The sequence below is a fragment of the Orbicella franksi genome, chromosome 5 (assembly GCF_964199315.1).
Source record: "Orbicella franksi chromosome 5, jaOrbFran1.1, whole genome shotgun sequence".
NCBI classification, from domain to species: Eukaryota; Metazoa; Cnidaria; class Anthozoa; order Scleractinia; family Merulinidae; genus Orbicella; species Orbicella franksi.
In genome coordinates this window covers 29,718,650-29,737,201 of record NC_138149.1, presented here as the reverse complement: position 1 = coordinate 29,737,201, position 18,552 = coordinate 29,718,650, and the positions used below count along the sequence as shown (strand labels likewise).

General features: G+C 39.9%; 2 protein-coding genes across 2 annotated transcripts; one reads left to right on the top strand and one right to left on the bottom strand.

The window, feature by feature from the left end:
- Positions 1-678: 678 nt before the first annotated feature.
- On the top strand, positions 679-8,401 carry LOC145488075 (uncharacterized). Its single transcript, XM_081466855.1, has 2 exons — positions 679-4,683; positions 5,744-8,401. The coding sequence occupies exons 1-2, from the start codon at positions 1,055-1,057 to the stop codon at positions 5,763-5,765; spliced, it is 3,651 nt and encodes a 1,216-aa protein (XP_081322981.1). The 5' UTR covers positions 679-1,054; the 3' UTR covers positions 5,766-8,401.
- Positions 8,402-8,539: 138 nt separating this feature from the next.
- LOC145488083 (all-trans-retinol 13,14-reductase-like) lies at positions 8,540-17,380 on the bottom strand. Its single transcript, XM_081466866.1, has 5 exons — positions 16,459-17,380; positions 15,183-15,445; positions 12,590-12,791; positions 11,451-11,651; positions 8,540-10,618 (listed from the first exon to the last, which is right to left on the bottom strand). Exons 1-5 carry the CDS (start codon positions 16,850-16,852, stop codon positions 9,738-9,740), a joined length of 1,941 nt encoding a protein of 646 aa, XP_081322992.1. The 5' UTR covers positions 16,853-17,380; the 3' UTR covers positions 8,540-9,737.
- Positions 17,381-18,552: the final 1,172 nt, after the last annotated feature.

Sequence of the window (18,552 nt, the reverse complement as noted above, 5' to 3'; positions counted from 1 at the left end):
TGAAATGTTTTTCAAAACCTTTCGTTATTAGAAGATGTATAACAAACTTTTGCAAATTCTTCAAACTTTTGCAAATTCTGCAAACTTTTGCAAAGACTGCAAATTCATAATTATTGTATTTTGTGACCTGTGATTTGTAACCTGTGACCTGTACTTTAGCCCCGCCGTCCACCATCCCTACCGATTAATTGCGTCTGTTCAATTGTTTTCAAGGTAACGCCGCAGTTGTAAGAACAGGTCGATCCATCCTTTTATTCAGTCCTATTTTGACGTCTTCCAGAACAGTAAGTGAGCCTAATTTAAGTCGTGTTCAGAACCAGTTCACTCGATTAGACTTGTTTGTATTTAAAGTTGATTCTGAATTGTAAAATAAATGGAAACCTTAATGATTATCAAGGTTGTAATTTTTATGTCTTTCGTTTAAGCCTAAAAAATAAAACTGACAAATTTTCCCGGTACCACTACATGCCATCTGTTTCGTAAAGCTAAATATTTTGAATTAAATAAACTTATAAACTGTGGAAGAGTTAGTTTGCTAGATGTTGCAAAGATGTGTACATATAAACTGTGATAGTTTTGTTTCACATTTAAGATTACCCACAACATCAGTAGTTTACTTTTGCTTGCTTCTTGTCGCAAACAAAGCATTTTACGAGTTGCCTTTCATCAGGACGCGAAGGTACATATTTTCAATAAAGGAACAATTTGCATTCACGTGACAACGTGAGCTCACTTTAATCGCTGATGAAGACTGTGCGATACAGTCGAAAGCTTCGTTTACAAATTTTTTCAGACCTTGTGACAAGAATAATTGTTCGTTTATTTATACACCAAGGTCAAGAATGAGTGTACATAGTCATACATATTTTCACTTTCAACAAGGCATCGAGAACAATCAAAGGAAAGAATCAGAAAGTTTATTTTTTTATTTCTTTATAAGCTATGATCTTATTTTAAACCAGGATCACCAAAAAAACGTATCTAATAAATTCGGGCTGGGTTAAGATGTTTTGGGACAGTCAATGATGCCACGCCCTTTCAATATTCACAGGTGATGGGTTTGTACCTTAATCAGAAACTGATCATGAATCGCTTAAGCTCAGTAATGAGGCAAATATTAGGAATAAAGGTTCTCCTTTGCAACGATTTCATTAGTGTTTTGTCTTGCTTATCTGTTTTAAAAGGACTCAGAAAACAGGACGCAATCATGGATAACATAGCCGCCATCTTCATAGGAATACTTGTTGCTCATTTCCTTCTCAACACCGGTCGTGGTCTAAAAGCAATCGAGTTGTGCAAAGAATGTGTGATTTTTCTGAATAAAGTGGTGCTGAGAGAAGAGCCACATTTCAGAGTAATAGAGAATTTCATCTATCGAACACTATTTAAGGCGTACCGTCTTATCCGCGATTACAAAAATGCGATAAAATATGGCAGGAAACTTATTTTGGTATACCGCAGACTTGGTGAAATAGCGGCAGAAGGGGCGCTTGCCATAGAAGTAGCAGAAATATATGAACGTCAGGGTAAACGCACAGAGGCAAAACTATTTTATGAACGAGCAATCAGTATCATGACAGCAACTCGGAACAGACAGGGATTAGCAACTGCATATGGAAAAGTTGGGACTTTTTCTTTTTGGCTTAATGAATATGCCAAAGCTCAAGAATACTTAAGCAAAGCAATTGTCATCAGAGTGGAAATTGGCGACAGAGAAGGAGAAGCAAAAGATAGGGCAAACCTGGGAATTGTGTTTCAATGTCTTGGTAATTATAGAAAGGCCAAAGAATACCAGGAAAAATCACTTGCGATCAGCATACAAATTGGTAACAGGTACCGAGAAGCAAGGGCTTACTTAAACCTAGGAACTGTGTTTCAATATCTTGGTCAACATTTCAAAGCTAAAGAATATCTAGAGAAGGCGCTTGCAATCAGCATAGAAATTGGCGACAGGAAGGAAGAAGCAGAAGATTGCGGAGACTTAGGAGTTGTGCTTCAATCGCTTGGTGAATATGCCAAGGCTACAGAATACCTAGAAAAGGCACTTGCGATCCACATAGAAAGTGGTAACAGAAATGGGGAAGCAGTGGTCTACGGAAACCTAGGAACTGTGTTTCAATCTCTTAGTGAATATATGAAGGCTAAAGAATATCTGGAAAAAGCCCTTGTGATCTGCTTAGAGATTGGTGACAGAGATGGAGAAGCAAAAGTCTACGGAAATCTAGGAACTCTGTTTCAATCTCTTAGTGAATATATCAAGGCTAAAGAATATCTGGACAAAGCCCTTGTTATCTACTTAGAGAATGGTGACAGAAATGGAGAAGCAAACGTCTACGGAAATCTAGGATCTGTGTTTCAATCTCTTGGTAAATATATCAAGGCTAAAGAATATCTGGACAAGGCACTTGCGATCAGAATAGAAATTGGTGATCGGAATGGAGAAGCAGCAGCTTACGGAAACCTAGGACATGTGTTTCAATCTCTTGGTGAATATATCAAGGCTAAAGACTATCTAGAAAAGGCCCTTGCGATCAGAATAGAAATTGGTGATCGGAACGGAGAAGCAGCAGATTACGGGATCCTAGGAAATGTGTTTGTGTGTCTTGGTGAATATGCCAAGGCTGCAGAATACCTAGAAAAGGCACTTGCGATCAGAATAGAAATTGGTGACAGGAAGGGAGAAGCAGCAGATTACGGAAACTTAGCAACTGTGTTTCTATCTCTTGGTGAATATGTCAAGGCTAAAGAATATCTGGAAAAGGGAGTTAAGATCAGAATAGAAATTGGTGACAGACAAGGAGAAGCAGCAGATTACGGAAACCTAGGACATGTGTTTCAATCTCTTGGTGAACCTATCAAGGCGAAGGAATATTTAGAAAAGGCTCTTGCGATCGACAGAGAAATTGGTGATAGAAATGGAGAAGCAGGAATTTGCCGCAATCTTGGAAGTGTGTTTCAATCTCTTGGTGAATATGTCAAAGCTAAAGACTATCTAAAAAAGGCCCTTGCGATGACAATAGAAATAGGTGATCGGAACGGAGAAGCAGCAGCTTACTTGATCCTAGGAGTTGTGTTTGTATGTCTTGGTGAATATGGCAACGCTACAAAATATCTTGAAAAATCTCTTTCGATATCTCGAGATATTGAAGATGCTGAGAAAGAGTTTCAGTGTCTAAATCATCTAGGCTTAATAAAGTTATTACAAGGAAAGATCCAGGAAGCAGTTAACTGTTTGCAATTGAGCATTAAAAAAAGCGAACATTTGCGAAATTTTCTTCAAGATAACGATCAATTTAAGATTTCGTTTTCAGACGTGTACCTTTCTCCATACCATATCCTCAGTGTATTGTTTTGTTCCACTGGAAATCATAACGATGCCCTTTACGCTGAAGAGCTTGGACGGGCTAGAGCTTTAGCAGACTTGATGGCAGATCAATATTCAATTGGAAACAAGCAAATGTCGTCTAATCCGCAATCTTGGATCGGTATTGAAAACATTATGAGAAACGAAACGAATTGTGCTTGTCTGTACATTACTTATTATGCTCATTACTTATTTCTTTGGATTCTCAAGACAAGCGGGGTCATTCACTTCCGTCAAATAACAGCAAATGAAGACATATTTTGTGGCGGATTAGTTCCCAAATTGGATGACTTTTTTTCCAAAAGCTTCCGTAGTTTTGGCATTTTACCCGAGGAGGATTGTGAAGATCGATCTTTAAATAGTGTGGAACCAAAACTAAAATCATCCCGGGAAGATAGCGATGTAGCTCCACGACTTGTTGAGGAAGACGACGGGGAAGGCCAACATTACGAATCAGCCCTTACTTTGTGTTACCGAATGCTCATCAGCCCTGTGGCTGACTTACTTGGCAATGAGGAGCCTGAAATCATCATTGTTCCTCATCGCTTCTTGTACAAAGTTCCATTTGCGGCATTACAAGACGCAAATGGGAAGTACTTATCAGAGACTTTAAGGCTCCGCATCGTTCCTTCGTTGACAACTCTAAAGCTCATCCAGGACAGTCCATCCGAATATCACAGTGAGACTGGCGCACTGATTGTGGGTGATCCCAAGGTTGGTCGGGTGTTTTACAGGGGAAGTGTTGAAAACTTCCAACCATTGGAATTTGCAAGAGCGGAAGCAAAGATGGTTGGACAACTTATGGGAGTTCGACCTCTGCTAGGAGAACAGGCAACAAAGCAAGCTGTTCTTGACATGATACACTGCGTGAGTCTGGTACACTTTGCTGCACATGGCAATGCGGAAAGAGGAGAGATTGCCCTTGCGCCAACTGCGACAACTGTTACTGAGATTCCTGACGAAAACGATTACCTATTGACCATGTCCGACATTTCCCGAGTTCAACTACGAGCGAAACTTGTAGTACTTAGCTGCTGTCACAGTGGACGCGGGCAGATTAGGGCTGAAGGAGTTGTTGGAATTGCTCGAGCTTTCTTAGGATCCGGTGCACGTTCAGTGCTGGTGGCACGATGGGCGCTAGGAGACAAAGCAACAGAACAGCTTATGAGGTGTTTCTACAAGCACCTTGCTGATGGAGAAAGTGCCAGTGAATCTCTTCATGAGGCCATGAAGTGGATGAGAGGCAACGGCTTTCCCGAGGTTGCCGACTGGGCACCGTTTATGCTCATTGGAGATAACGTGACACTTCAGTTTGGAAAGTAAGTGGAAATTTATTTTTTTAGTACAGATTTTGTCATAAGGTACGAATCAACATCAAGGAGTCAGACGACAGCTTACAGCACTTTTCCAAACGCTATACTCTAACGGATAAATGAAACCTCTGTTTCCCAAGTGATGCTTCAATATTGGTATCACAGAAATGCTTGATTATCTGGTGAACCAATAATCGTAATCTTTTTGGAAAAGTAGGGTACAATAGTAACAGTAGTAGAAGCTGTTAAAAGCACCCTTAGCTCTTGTAACTAAATACCGAGCTCGGTGATTCTCATCTTTTTATTTTCGAATTGTGATAAGCATTGCATAATGGAAAGTTTGGCAATGTTTAAAAACGTTTCAGGAGGGGTTTCAAAGCCATTTTTTTAAATTTGTTATTTTTATTTCTTTTTCTTTTTCAAAGTGTTTAGCACTGTTGTGGACACTGAAACATAAGCAAACAAATATTGTAAATTAAACAGAAACTTGTTAAAAACCCCAATTGGCGGAAGGGTGATCAGTTGGATATTTACAAAGCGTGGAGGAGTTGAATCTGGAACCACCAAACACAAATCCATCCAGTGGCAGGGAGGGGGATTTGAACTCGGGACCAACAGATTACAAATCCAGCGCCCTAACCACTAGGCCACGCCGCCTCCCCTTAAATTCCCGAAATTTAAGGTTGCTATGAAGGCTCTTTTTTACAATTTTTGAAGGAAATGTGTTTAGGCCGATTCACATCAGTAGACTAGCATAAGCACACGTTTTTGTTGATGCGTTTTCGTTGATGTTTTTTCGCCGCCGGTAGGATCGATCGGAGATGTTTGCTCATCTTCGCAAGTTGATTTTCACCTCAAACGCGTACATTTATATACTCTTTCCAGGGTGGAGACACTTTGACAACGGACAGGCCCTATCTTATCGGTGTAGATGATAGGCGAAAGTCATTGACAATTAATCGGATGAATGCGGACGCGGCTCCGATTATATGATCAGTGACAATAGCAAGTGTCGTTTTTAAGCTAACTCTCCTAACGCATGTTTGTTTGTTTGCTTTTACTTTAGCGTCGGAAGCCAAGTTGACTGAAATTGGAAAAGAGACCGAGAATTGGTGTTAAGAGCCTGTCAGAGGACTTGATAGAGGCTGCCAACAATAGGAGGCACTGCCTTAAAATTGACCTTGAACACAATTTGTATGGAATTAATTTTTCAGTTTAATTTTTTTCCAAACCCAGTTTTCCTTTATTTGTTCGCTTGTTTGTTTTGTCAAGCCATTGTAAGAGCGAGCAGAAATTTCACAATTTCTGGCAAGTATGAAACAAAAATGAAAGCTCTATTTCAGTGATGAAATGATGAAATGTCCAGGACAATTCTTAAAGAAAAGGCTTTTCGCTTTGCCAGCTGTTAGACAAGCGATTCAGCGATTCATTGGTCTTATAATCGTCCGAGGATTTTTCTACAGTTCTTTCATTTCCATTTAGATTTCTCTCTATGAAAAAACAATTCAACCAAGCCAGTTTCAATGACGTTCCTTGTGAAGAATAAATCGTCTATGCAAGCGTTTCTTGATCGGCAAAACCACTCCGATGAGCCGCGGTTAGGTGTGTCACGTCTATTTCGGCCGATCAGTTCAACAGAGAAAATCCCGGTGGATTATGACATTATATTAGTGAAGATTGTTACTAGTCGTGTTCCGAAAGTACGAATAATCAAGCTGTTATAACTGATATCGAACTGTTGGACTCCATAAGTTGAGGTCGCAAATTGTAAAAATAATAATTTTAATCATTCTTAGCATTTATTGTTGAAAAATAGTTTTAGTAAGGTGTCCCTACTGTAATTAATTGACAGTTATCTCTCGATTTAGCGTTTTTCAGACGTTCACATTTTTAAATGTGTAGTAACCTAAAAGTTACTCTTAGATTTAATGACTAATTCAAGTACCAGTACTTATCTTAGACACGGGTCCCGGGGAAGAGTTCCTTATAAAAAGGACGGGGTTGCTCGTCGAACCTTTTAGTGGTAAAAAAAAAGCGACCTTGGTACCTCTTAGGGTGATCAGCCTTGAGGTGTCTCCATAGGGTAATCATTTATGGCGTTGCGCGCGCAAGTGTTATGTTTTGAATGCTGTTTTTGCATTCGCTTTCTCACCTAGTCCTCTCAAACTTATTACATGTAATAAGCAATGATAAAATAGTATTTTGCTATCATCTCTGTTAAAATCTGGGGATCTGGTCTTGAATTATAAATGCCCAAACAAATGTGTTTTTTACTGTTTTTATGGCTTTATTTGTGATTTTCATGAATTTCCTTCGGTGAAATCTTCCAAAATTGTTATATCACATCGCTTCCAGTGGGATACGAATTTTAAACACGAAAAAAATAGGGTTTGTAAAGGCAGTTTTTTCGATATTTTCAAATTCATGTGTTTTACCGCTGCAAAAAATCTGGTCTTATAGATTTCCCTGAAAAACGAGCTCCGACTTAAGTAAAATATTTACTACCAATCTGCCAAATTTAACGGAATTTCACCGAAGGAAACGCGAGAAAATTCAATGTCAGTTTTGCTTTTTTGTGCTCATGTTGACGTAATAAAATATCGAAAAACACTGACGTTTTCCTTTGAGCGCGCGCAGATTACCTTCTCAGCGCTCGTGCGGTCGTAAAACTATAGGGAGCCACCTTAAACGATCTACAGCGAGAGCTTTTGCAGTACCTTTTAGGGTTTTGAGCCCCATAACATATGACAGGAGATAATATGCTGTTTTACAATTGGTACCTGTTAGGGTGAACAAAAATTCAAGCCACGTCTACAACACAAGACCTTGGTACCTCTTAGGGGTTCTTCTCGAAATCTTTGCCGATCACCCCTGCTCTTTTTTCATGGAAGTCCCCGCGGGAGAGGAGTACTACGACAGCGTGTATTAAACAGCATTGCATTTGGAATTTACTTTTTTTTCAGATAATGTAAAAGTATGTAAAAAGCTAGCATAAATACCCCCATAGGTCGAGACGTCTTCAATCTTACACCATATATAAACCAAAGTTTCCATTTATCGCGAAAATATGCTCGGATATTTGTCCGGAGACATTATATCGCTTCTTGGTGATTTGCTTCTGATTTCGGTAAGTGGACAGTTCTTGAGAGCGCAGCACGAGACAAATTGTGAGCTTTGAGGAAGAGCAGGAGCCCATCCTGGGAATAATGTCCAAGGACAAATATCAGAGCTTATAATCTATCAAATATTTTCGCTCGCGTGCGATTGGTCTCAACGCATCACGTGACCGAATTTTCCTTATCTAAAACTGGGAATATCCGAGGATATCTCCCAATTTTCAAAACTGCGCGTGTTGCGAAAAGTAGTTGAAGGATAATAAACACAATAGCCTCAATTTGGCGCAAAAATATGCTTGGATATCTGTCCTTGGAAATTATCTGTTCCTCAAATCTCTCAGTTTTCCCACACTCTCGGAAACCTGTTCGCTTATCGGAACAGATAATGTCCGCGGACAAATATCCAAGCATTTTTTCGCGCCAAAAGGAGGTTACTGTTTACATATTTGTGGGACAAAGTTCTCGATGATGTTTGTTTGTCCAGAGCAAGTGAAGAATAAATCGGCCATGCAAGCGTTTCTCGATCGTTTGGCAATATCACCACGGAAGGTGGAGGCTAGGTGTATCGCGTCACCTATTTCCGAAAATAGTGTTTTTCATTTGGTAAAGCAGTCATTGCGGAAGTAGTTGTATGTAATATACTATAGTTCGCTAGAAGCGGGATTTCCCAAGTCAAAATTTAGAATGGTCTTTGACTGTTTTGGCAGTCTTGTTGGGAAAGTACAAATGACCAAGCTGCTATATATTATTGCTTTGCTGTTGGATTTCATCTCTTGACAAAGAAACATTGATTTCAATAAGAAGAGGACGCAAACTGTAAAAAGGCCAGAGTTAATTTACAACTGACCCATTCTTAATGTTGTACTTTCGTTTTCAGATAATATAAAAGCATAACAGCTACCATAATTACTCTCGTGAGGAAACGCGCATAATTCTAGGCCATATTGCACGACAGAACAACAACCACCATTTATTTGTACTCAAAATTTGTAATCAGAACCCTGATTTTAATGTGCGCACAAGCAGTGCACTTGCCAAAACTAACCCCTGCAATCAGTAAATACATGTACTCAGCTCAACTTTGCAACGCACCAGTTCAAGATATATTTGAACGTCTAAACTTAGCTTGCTAGTAATTTCTCTTAGGAAGGTTTATTATACTCTGGTGCTTTAAGCAAAATTTCTGTGCCGCTTTGCGGGTACGTTCACAGTTATCTGGCGGTTTACGTATAAGAGATAATAGAGAGATTAAGCATGACGTTACGTCAAACGGCAAACGGCAAAAATGAAACTCTGCCGTGTCTTCAGCTGTCTACACAGTAGAGTGAAAATAATTGTATTTGCGGTGGTAGAAGACATTTTTCGATTTTTGTGTGATTTAGTTAAGGATTAGAAGAAAAGACTCACAAATTTAGAGGTAATCTTTGCCGTTTGCCGTCTACTGTAAACGTCATGCTTTTTAAAATATATATTTTTGTTTTACCCAAGTCGCGCTACCACTGCTTCAGTCTGTTTTCCCGACGGTTAAATTAAAATTGACTTGGTGTTTTCTCATACATTTTGTTAAAAATGCTATTAAGAAGAGTTCATAAATAGTTTCCATAATCTAGGCTATTTTTTTCCCCAACAATGTCAGAGAGGAATGAAATTATTCAGCCATTAAGTTTACAGACGGCCATCACTGTAGGCGATTTCCGCGTTTCCTCTCGCCTCTTGCCTCAAAACGAGTCTTCCTGTTTTCCAGTCAAACGAAAATGAGTTTGATTTACCTGTAAATCTGAACGTGTAAGTGAAAGATAGTTTCTTAAACGAAGTTCCGCACGAGGACTCGTTTTGGCACAAAGGTGAAGGCAATTCGGAAATAACTCACTGTTGTGTAAAGATGGATAACAAGTTAATAATAGCTGAGGTCCTACAGTAAAAACAAGTTTTCAGTTGTGCAGTTTAAATCGACCCATTCCGTACGGCTTCGTTCTGTACCTTTCCACCCATCGTCGCTTTCTTCTTTTTCAAAGCCTTCTGCAAGCGACTCATATCGGCAAACAGGTTTCTTCCGAGGACAGCCGAGGCAGTGATCATACCACTGAACATTGCTCCGGCGAACCCGCAGCTAAGGATATCTTGCCCGGTGAGATAGAGCCCGGGGATGGACGTTTCCGGTCGGAGCTTTACAGCAGCCTGGGGACTGAACCGGTCCACGTGATGGTCAATCCCGTAGATCTCCCCTCGGGGCGCCGCGATGTAGTACTTGTTACTGAGCGGGCTGCCGACATCGAAGAAATCGACGCGGTCACGCACCTGAGGGAAGAACTTGCAGGTCTGTTCCCAGATGCGCTTACCGATACGGTTTTTGATCTCCTCGTACTCCTCGCCTCGCTTCATAACCCGCTCGTTCTCCCAGCGTTCAAACCACTCATACGGGGATAAGGTAATTATCGTACAAGTCGTCTTGCCCGGGTAGCGAGTCTCCCACTCGGGGTCCTTGGTGGATGGGAAGGAAATGAACAACAACGGGATGTCTTTAGTGCCGGCGGTATCGACACCTAATTGAAGGAACTCCCTGGTGATTTTATCGAGGTCGTTGCCAGTGAAGGCCCATAAATTGGAGGCCTTGAGTCCGAACTCTTCTTTGGTTCCCTTGAGGCCCACGTAGACTGACATTGCTCCAAAGCCATGACGAACAGCTTTGGTTTTCAACAGGGCCTTCTCCGGTATGGCTTCATTTTCAAGCAAGAGCTTCTCAAAAGTGTTGTAGATGCCTGCAGCTGATATCACTACCGGGGCATGAACATCCACCTCACTGCCGCCCTTCTCAACCCGAACCCCTGAAAATAGCAGAAGAAGTGGTCAAAAACTAATTCCTAAGTTCTACTCTTTCACTACCGTCAATCAAATTCAGTGCTAAACCAACCACATGTACAATGCTCTGTGCTTTTGCGATAGTTGAATTTGGATCCTAACCCCTCCCCCACCCTCCCCCCCCCCCCCCAACTCAACTCCGAAACAAGAAAGACCAAAAGGTACAACGTTGGTTTTTCGTTCTTTCTTTCTTTCTTTTTTCCCCCTTCTATTGGGGTGGGGGGTAGGGGATGGGGAAATGACTTGCCTTTGACTTGACCTTGCATCAAAATCCCTAGGGGGTAATGGGTCGGGCAGGAGGGTGAAGTAAGGAAATATTATAGGATACATAAGTGAGGCTCTGTTTTTGAAAGGCTGGACTATGCTGTCCACTGGATAGCTTTATCCAGCCCTTCACAGAGCATATTACAAAGAGAGGATGAAGAGTATAAGAAAGCTGATCCCCTGATGGGCCTGATACCCAAGGTTTTTTTAGAGATGGTGCCCAGTTCTTACCATGAGCATTGCTTGGATATTGCTTGTTTTCGTGCATGATGAAAATGTGTATAAAGTTGCTTTGCCTCTTGAGGTCAGCAAAATTTACATCACAGGATTGGGTAATTCAAGACCCTCCTGGGATTTCCAAAACTAGCCTGAGTGATGGCAAAATATGTTTTAATTAAAAGTATAACTGAAAAAAAAAATCTTTGGGGGGATTACCCTGGGAATAAGGCCATTATGTGCTTTCATCTTCTCTTGATTTTTCTTATTAGAAAGTGACAAATAAATATAAAAAGACGTTTTACTACTGCATCTTACCTTTAACTTTACCAGAGTTTTCATCAACAAGAATCTTGGAGACTGGTGCTCTTACTAGCACCTTTCCGCCTGCTTTCTCAATAACAGGGATGATATGGAAAGCAATCTCGCTGGCTCCACCACGTGGATATGATGCTCCAAATAAGTAGTGGTTAGCAAGTATAGCATGCATGGCAAAGCTACCTTCTCCAGGCATAGTTCCTACAGAGGACAAGAAAACAGTAAAGATATAGAACTTTCCCAGATTTATGAAACTGTATGATGAGAGTATGTAGAAACTGGTCTACAATGAAAGGGGAATTCTGATTGGTCTTCTTTGCAGTTAAAATTAATTTGGCCTGTGCAGTGTAACATTGTGTACACTATTTTTCCTCCTAAAAACAATGTTTGCAAGTACACCATCTTTACCAAATGTAGGACAGTGGCTGACAATTTGGGTTCAGAATCTTACATGTATCTATGGAGTTTCTGATAAATTCAAGTGTCAATAAGGGATTCTTATGGGCCAGTACATGTTCAGTTGTTGAACAACACCTTGGCGACACAACAACAATTAAAAAAAGAAAGCACAGACTTCAAAATAACTGTGTCCCTGTCTTTGTGCATTTCCATAGCAAAGCCAACAGAGCTTGAAGGGGAAGATGTAAGTGGGGTGGGTGGGTGGGTGGGTGGGGGACACTATCCTTGGGACTAGTGCTCCAATGATGCATTCCGTTTAACAATACTTACTGAATGTATGTGTAATTTATAGTGACCTTCATGTTTGAGAATTGTTTTACTTAAAACTGCAGGACATTGCATGACAGAAGGTTTGAATCTCCAGGGGATCACATTCCCAGAATCACACCCATATTTAGCCATACATGTATTGCCACTTCAGTGATATTAAACCAAATGAATGCAACAATTACTCAGTGGCAATCATTGAGTTCCCTCTGAGCAACAAAATAACATCGCATTTTCATTTAAGAAGACAAGGACTGCAGAGCTCTATAGTTCACCCACTGAAGACTGCAGTTTAGGCAGTCAAAAGTTCGACATGTGTTTTACATGTATTTATTTATTTATTTATTTATTTATTTTTCAAAGCAAAATAACATTCTAAATTTTAACAATGAAAGCATTTTATGTACTCATACCGTAGTCTCCAAAGTTGTAGGCCAGAACAGTTTGTAAATCCTTATTGTCTGTGAGCTCTTCCAACACCTCAGACACTGATTGTTTGGAATGCTTAAAAAACTTGGTCATCCAGTCAGCTATTCCAGTTTTGAACAGAAAAGTTGCAAGCCATTCAGGCATCAGTTTGAATGCCACAAAACCAGTCATTGATTTACGAACTTCCTAAAAGCACAACATGGAATACAAGTCAAGACAATATATCTTGTTGGTAAGACAATATAAAAATAAACAGCATGCAATGCATGCAGAAGCAATGACATTTAAAAATTGTTCCTAGAAGATTGAACATAAGCAGACAAACTGATTCTTAAACTTTAGTGTTAGAAATTCTAGGGATTTACAGTTAGAGTAGTCCATTGGTGGTTCATTCAAGTAAATCATGTACCAGGTCCATCTTGTTAGTCCATGTGCTAGGGGGTCAGCGAAATGTACCAACCCAAAAGAAAGATTAAATAACTAAAATAAAAAAGCAGTCCGCTGAATAGTTCCTCTCTCTGAAATCAACACCTTATTATCTTTAAAGATATTTGGCAAAGCTAATTACCTCACCGGAAATTAATTTGTTGTTTTAACCATATACTTGTCCAAGAGAAAATAATTTTCTCCTGACTTGTCATATCGCGTGTGCGACCCACTTGTCTATCTAAAATTGTATGTATCGAAGATATGTTATTATGAGTTTGCCTGTGAGTGCAAATTTATCCAACACTGTACATGTATAAACCAAAATCCACCCCAAATCTTCATTTAAAAGCTGAAATTAAAAGCACTCTGCTGATCCTACAAACAGCAAAGGAAAGCTGCAAAGGAACTCCCAGAGTGTATTTTGCTTCCACAGGGGGATAAATCGTGCGCGACATAAGCGCACAGACATACTGTAAGCGCCACGAAACTATGCGAAATCACTATCCAAAGGAATGCATGCATGCCAGCATAAAGTGATGACGTCACACAATACGTCATTGCTTAATAATTAGGAGAATTCTACTAGTATACTAATGCAAATGCTGTAATCTGATTGGCTGAGCCATTGAACACTATCAGCCATTAGTGTGCAGTGGCTGAGGTCGTCTAGGCAAAGGCGACCTTTGTGTCGTTTCTCCAAAGTTTTGGAGGAAAATTTTGATGCAAAATTTATGGATAATTAAATTCCTGAGAAGTTTCAACAAAGGACATTTACAGTTTCTTGACTTTAACAAAGTTGAAATTATTAGAAAAACTGATGCACGCGTGCTCACTACTTCAATTTTAAATGACAATTCAATCTGATCGATCTTTTTCAAATGCAAAGTTTATTAATATGTCAAGAAATAATTGGAAACCATTATTTGAAGTAAATTTTAGTAAGAATTCTACTAAAAGAATTAGATTATTCACTCTCATAGAAATCTCGAGCTCATCATCTAATTGTTAATTAGTAGCCTAGAGTAGAGTATTCTGCATTTTACTGGGTACAAGATGGGTGTTTATACTGACAGACAATTGCACAGCGCTTCCAGGGTCATCACAAAGTTATGGTGATTTTCGAGCAAGCAGCATCTTTTCCTGAATAATCAGAAAAATGAACCACCAGAGATAACCTGTTGAGATCATGAAGTGCACAATGATTTTCACTGACAGGCAGCCAACCATTTTTGACAAACCTCCATAATTCGAAATAATTATTTAACTAGCCCAATTATGGTTGACTTAAATGTACAGTGTACCTCTTGAGAGCTTGCCCTGTGAAAGATATTCAGAGATTGTTTCTTAAATACAACTTACCAAGAGTGGTAAGAGAGAGCTAAATGTGCAGTACAGCACATGTATACTGACCTTAAAAATCCTCTATCTAATGGCCCTACATGTATTGGCCCAGAGGAGAGCCAGGACTAATTATAAACCATAGAAAACCTACATGCTTATTTTTTAACTACTGAGGCTAATGTGCAGTTCCATAAAAAATCCATACTCCCCCGACAGAAGTGATTGGAATTTCTTGGGGAGTGGGGGATTCTCGAAGACCAAAACATTTAAAGAAATGTATGAAGCTTAACTGGAATTTCCAGAAGGGTGGGGAGGTCTCAGAACAAATCCCTTCCACGAGGAAGGTATGTATATGTTCTGGAACTGCACAATATTTTTTAAGCATTAGAAACTGTTAATATGTTGAATAAATAGGCAAGGGTGGAAGAAAAGAAAATTAGGAAATTTGGTTGGCCACAACAAATGTGAAATGCGATAGCGACACACATGCACAGGAGAATTGTGAAATACAGTACATGTACTTAATAAGGAGTTGTGAAATGTTGAAAAAAAAAAAAACATCAATCGAAATCTGAGCAAAAATTGCATTCTTGAATGGCAATTCATCTGACGTGACTGTTGCTGATTCCAGATGACATCAGGAAAGTTCAACAATTTCTGTTATTTTAATTCTGTTCTAGATGTAGAATATTATCCGTGTGTGTTTACAATTAATACATGTGTTGGTTTTCTATGGCCTCACAATTGCTTCATAGGCCACTTTCAAACCCCACTGCATTCCTGCATGATCACAAACTCAAGACTTACTTTGAGAAAGTTCAAATACTGATCAATGGCTTTCTTCTCTTTGGGAAAACTCTTGTACAACGCCTTCTTATATTCATCTTGTCGCCCACCACAGACTGGGTATCTTCTGGCATTCTCTGCATCTCCAATAACCACAGTGTCATACTCCTTTTCAAGAGGAACCCATTGCAGTTGACCCTCTGTTAACTGGTCGGAGAGTAGTCGCATTGATCCATCACAGTCCATCTCACCAATGTAATGAATACCAGTGTCAAACTCATAACCTGCATCACAAACAAAGAGTACAGAACCAACTCAGTGCATGGCAACAAAATGTAGATTTTCTACTGCAGGTGGGTAGTTTTGCCAGGGGGTAGTCCCACATGGGCATGTTCAAAACACACAAGGGTGAAAAAGCAATATGGCTAGCCTAAATAGTGTTCCAGTTACAACTGTATTCTAAACACTCAGGTTAGCCTAAATTAAAATATTGCTGCCATGGCAGTGGTCGGCTCTCAATAATTGTAAGGGTTAACCCTTACAGCCACCCATATCCCACATCGACTCGAGATACCCACAATGCTTAATTTCATCGTTCTGCCATTTCTTGATTTAAACACACACATCCTGCAAGAGGTTAGTCCATTATGTATGACAGGTTCTTTTACACCACCTGTTTTTGCTTGAATATGAACGAACAATAATTATACCTTTTTCATAGGCATGTAGCTATTGTCATGTATACTGTAACTGTGTGTTTTGAAACTCTAGCACACTAAGAATCGATCTTTTTCCATTCGATATTTGATTGGAAATTGGAACTTTATAAGTTCTACGCATCATGGTTATCAAAAGAAGGAAATATTATAAAAACCCAGCCACCTCATGCTTATTTTAATTTGTGGCAGGGGAAGGGAGGGGAAGTAGGAATGGAGTCAGACCTCTGGAAAAATGTGAATGGGTCCCAACTAGATGTGGTCGGAACCACAAGAAATAAAGAACAAAAAAAAAAAAAAAAAAAAAAAAATTGTAAAATCGTGCAATGAGGAAGTTGTCACCACAAGAAAGGTGGAAAATAGAACCCTCCCCCTCCCCCCGTGAGACACCCCTTTCCCTTATTTACTTGTGTCGCACTGCTGTTTTTTTTTTTTTTCTAGAACGAAGTATCATGCGCGCACTGTGTGAATAAGGAAATTTTGCTACTCCTGTTTGGTTGACAACAAAGATATACGCCGAAGAGGCTAGGTATCTTGTACGTGACGCAAGAAGTTAAGTTAAGATTACAAACAGGCTTTACCTTTGTCGATAAACGAATGGCAACAGCCACCCGCTTGATCGTGTTGTTCTAAAACCAACACCTTCTTCCCGGCCTTTGCCAGAAGGGCTGCAGTGGATAGACCTCCGATACCGCTTCCGATGACGATGGCATCGAGATTCTCGGGAACTTTCCGCGACACGAACCCTTGCTTGAGGACTTTGTCACGCTGTGCCTGGTCCAGCACTAGTGGCTCCGCCGACCTACGACAGTCGAAGGCAAGAGGGTTTTCCCCGCGGTTGCTAACCTTTGAACGAATTCTAAAGATGATCAGCGGTATTATCACTGCAACAAAGATTGTCAAGGCTATAGAACTGTAGGATAAATTTGCTATAAAAGACACAAGAAACTCCACAAATTTTTCAACGAGAGCCATATTCTTCGTGGGTTACTCAATCTCGGGACCGCGGGGAATCATGGGCGGGTAAAGAAAAACCCACTTCCAGCATTGCTGACACGAAATTTGGAACGAGACCCGAGACGAGTATTCTACGGAGCCGGGAAGTAAAATTACTCTGAATAAAATATTTTTATTTATTTCTAATAACTCTATTTCATAGTTTTGATAAGTTTTCCTCCCTTAGGTTTGGTTGTCAGCTTAATTTGGACAAATAAAGTTGTTGTAACAAAATAACAATATTTTCTTCTGAGTCAATTTACTTCTCTGTTCGACGTTCCGCTGAATAATAGTTTCGGGTTTCATTCCAAATGGAATGTTTTTCCGCGTCAGGGCGGTGGGAAGTGCAGAGAGAATTTTAAGTTCTTTCCTGTTGGCACTCTCTTTGCAACTTGTGAATATTATTTTAATGCATTTTAAGTTAAGTTGTTCAGGAGCCCATCACCTGAACAAAATTTTTATAATGTATATATTGTTTTTTCTTCAAACTCATTTTTGGTCTGGTTTCATTCCAAATTTAAAATTTCGGCGTCAGGGCGATGGGAAGTGCAGTCAAAATTTTAAGCTCTTCCCTGTTGACATCATCTTTACAAACTTGTGAACATCATTATTTATTACAAATAAAGCCAATATAGGTCATCGCAGACCCAGACCTCTTCGCGCAGCCCAAGTTCACCGTGAGTGAAAATGAGGTCGCTGAAAGAGAGATTTTGTTACTGAACAGAGTAACGAAATGAAGATTAACGACTGACGAAGTAACGAGAAACTGAGAAACGGGGAAAAAATTCCGTACTGCGGCGGATCACCGACCATGCAAAGTTATCATCTTCGTCAGATCTATCATCTGACGGTCAGCAATGGTTCAATAACTTAACCCCGTCTTCAGAGCAGACATCAACCTACGATAAAGTGAAGAAACAAGTCTTTTCGGCTGTTTCCAGGGTTACTATTTTGAGAAATCATATATTTCACCTGTCAGGCCGGAAGGTCTCGCACTACTTCTTGACTGAGTGAAAAGAACTTTAAATATAGCCAATCCAAACTATGAATAAGTTTAAGTGTTTTACATAGAATTTATCAGAGAATTTTTCTCACGTTGTTTCAGTCGCAGAAAGATTTCCCTACGTGAAAAAAAATACCACCAAGCGCAGGCGCAACGGACTAGTATTCCATCCAGTTTAGGGAGAGGGTGGGGTGGGTGTAGTAGCCACACTAATTGACACTTGTGCTTGAAACGCTTCATCTGTCATAAGTTTAATTTTTAATTGCTAAGTCCAGGAGCCTTATACCTTGTGCCTTTGAAAGAAATAAAGAATTGCTGAAACGAATATGCAATATCCTCGGTCATGCGCAGTCTCGTCGACAGCCATTCTCGCTTTTTTTTTCTTGCCAAAGCTCACATAGAATTTTTTTATCGTGCATAGATACGCCGTGTTAAAATATCCTTATATACATGTACCATCAGGGATGCTTGTGTAACATCAAATCGCTTTGGCCGAAAGTCGAGCGATTTGACTTCGTGGGATTCTCCGTTCGCCGGACTACGTGTGTCTAACACTTGTAGCAACGCCATGTCTCCATCTCCCGTTTTAAGTGTGATGCGGCCAAAAGCGAGATAAAAAAAAAAATGCACCAGGATATTTAGAAACTAACGCCAAGGGAATTAAGAGGCAATCAGT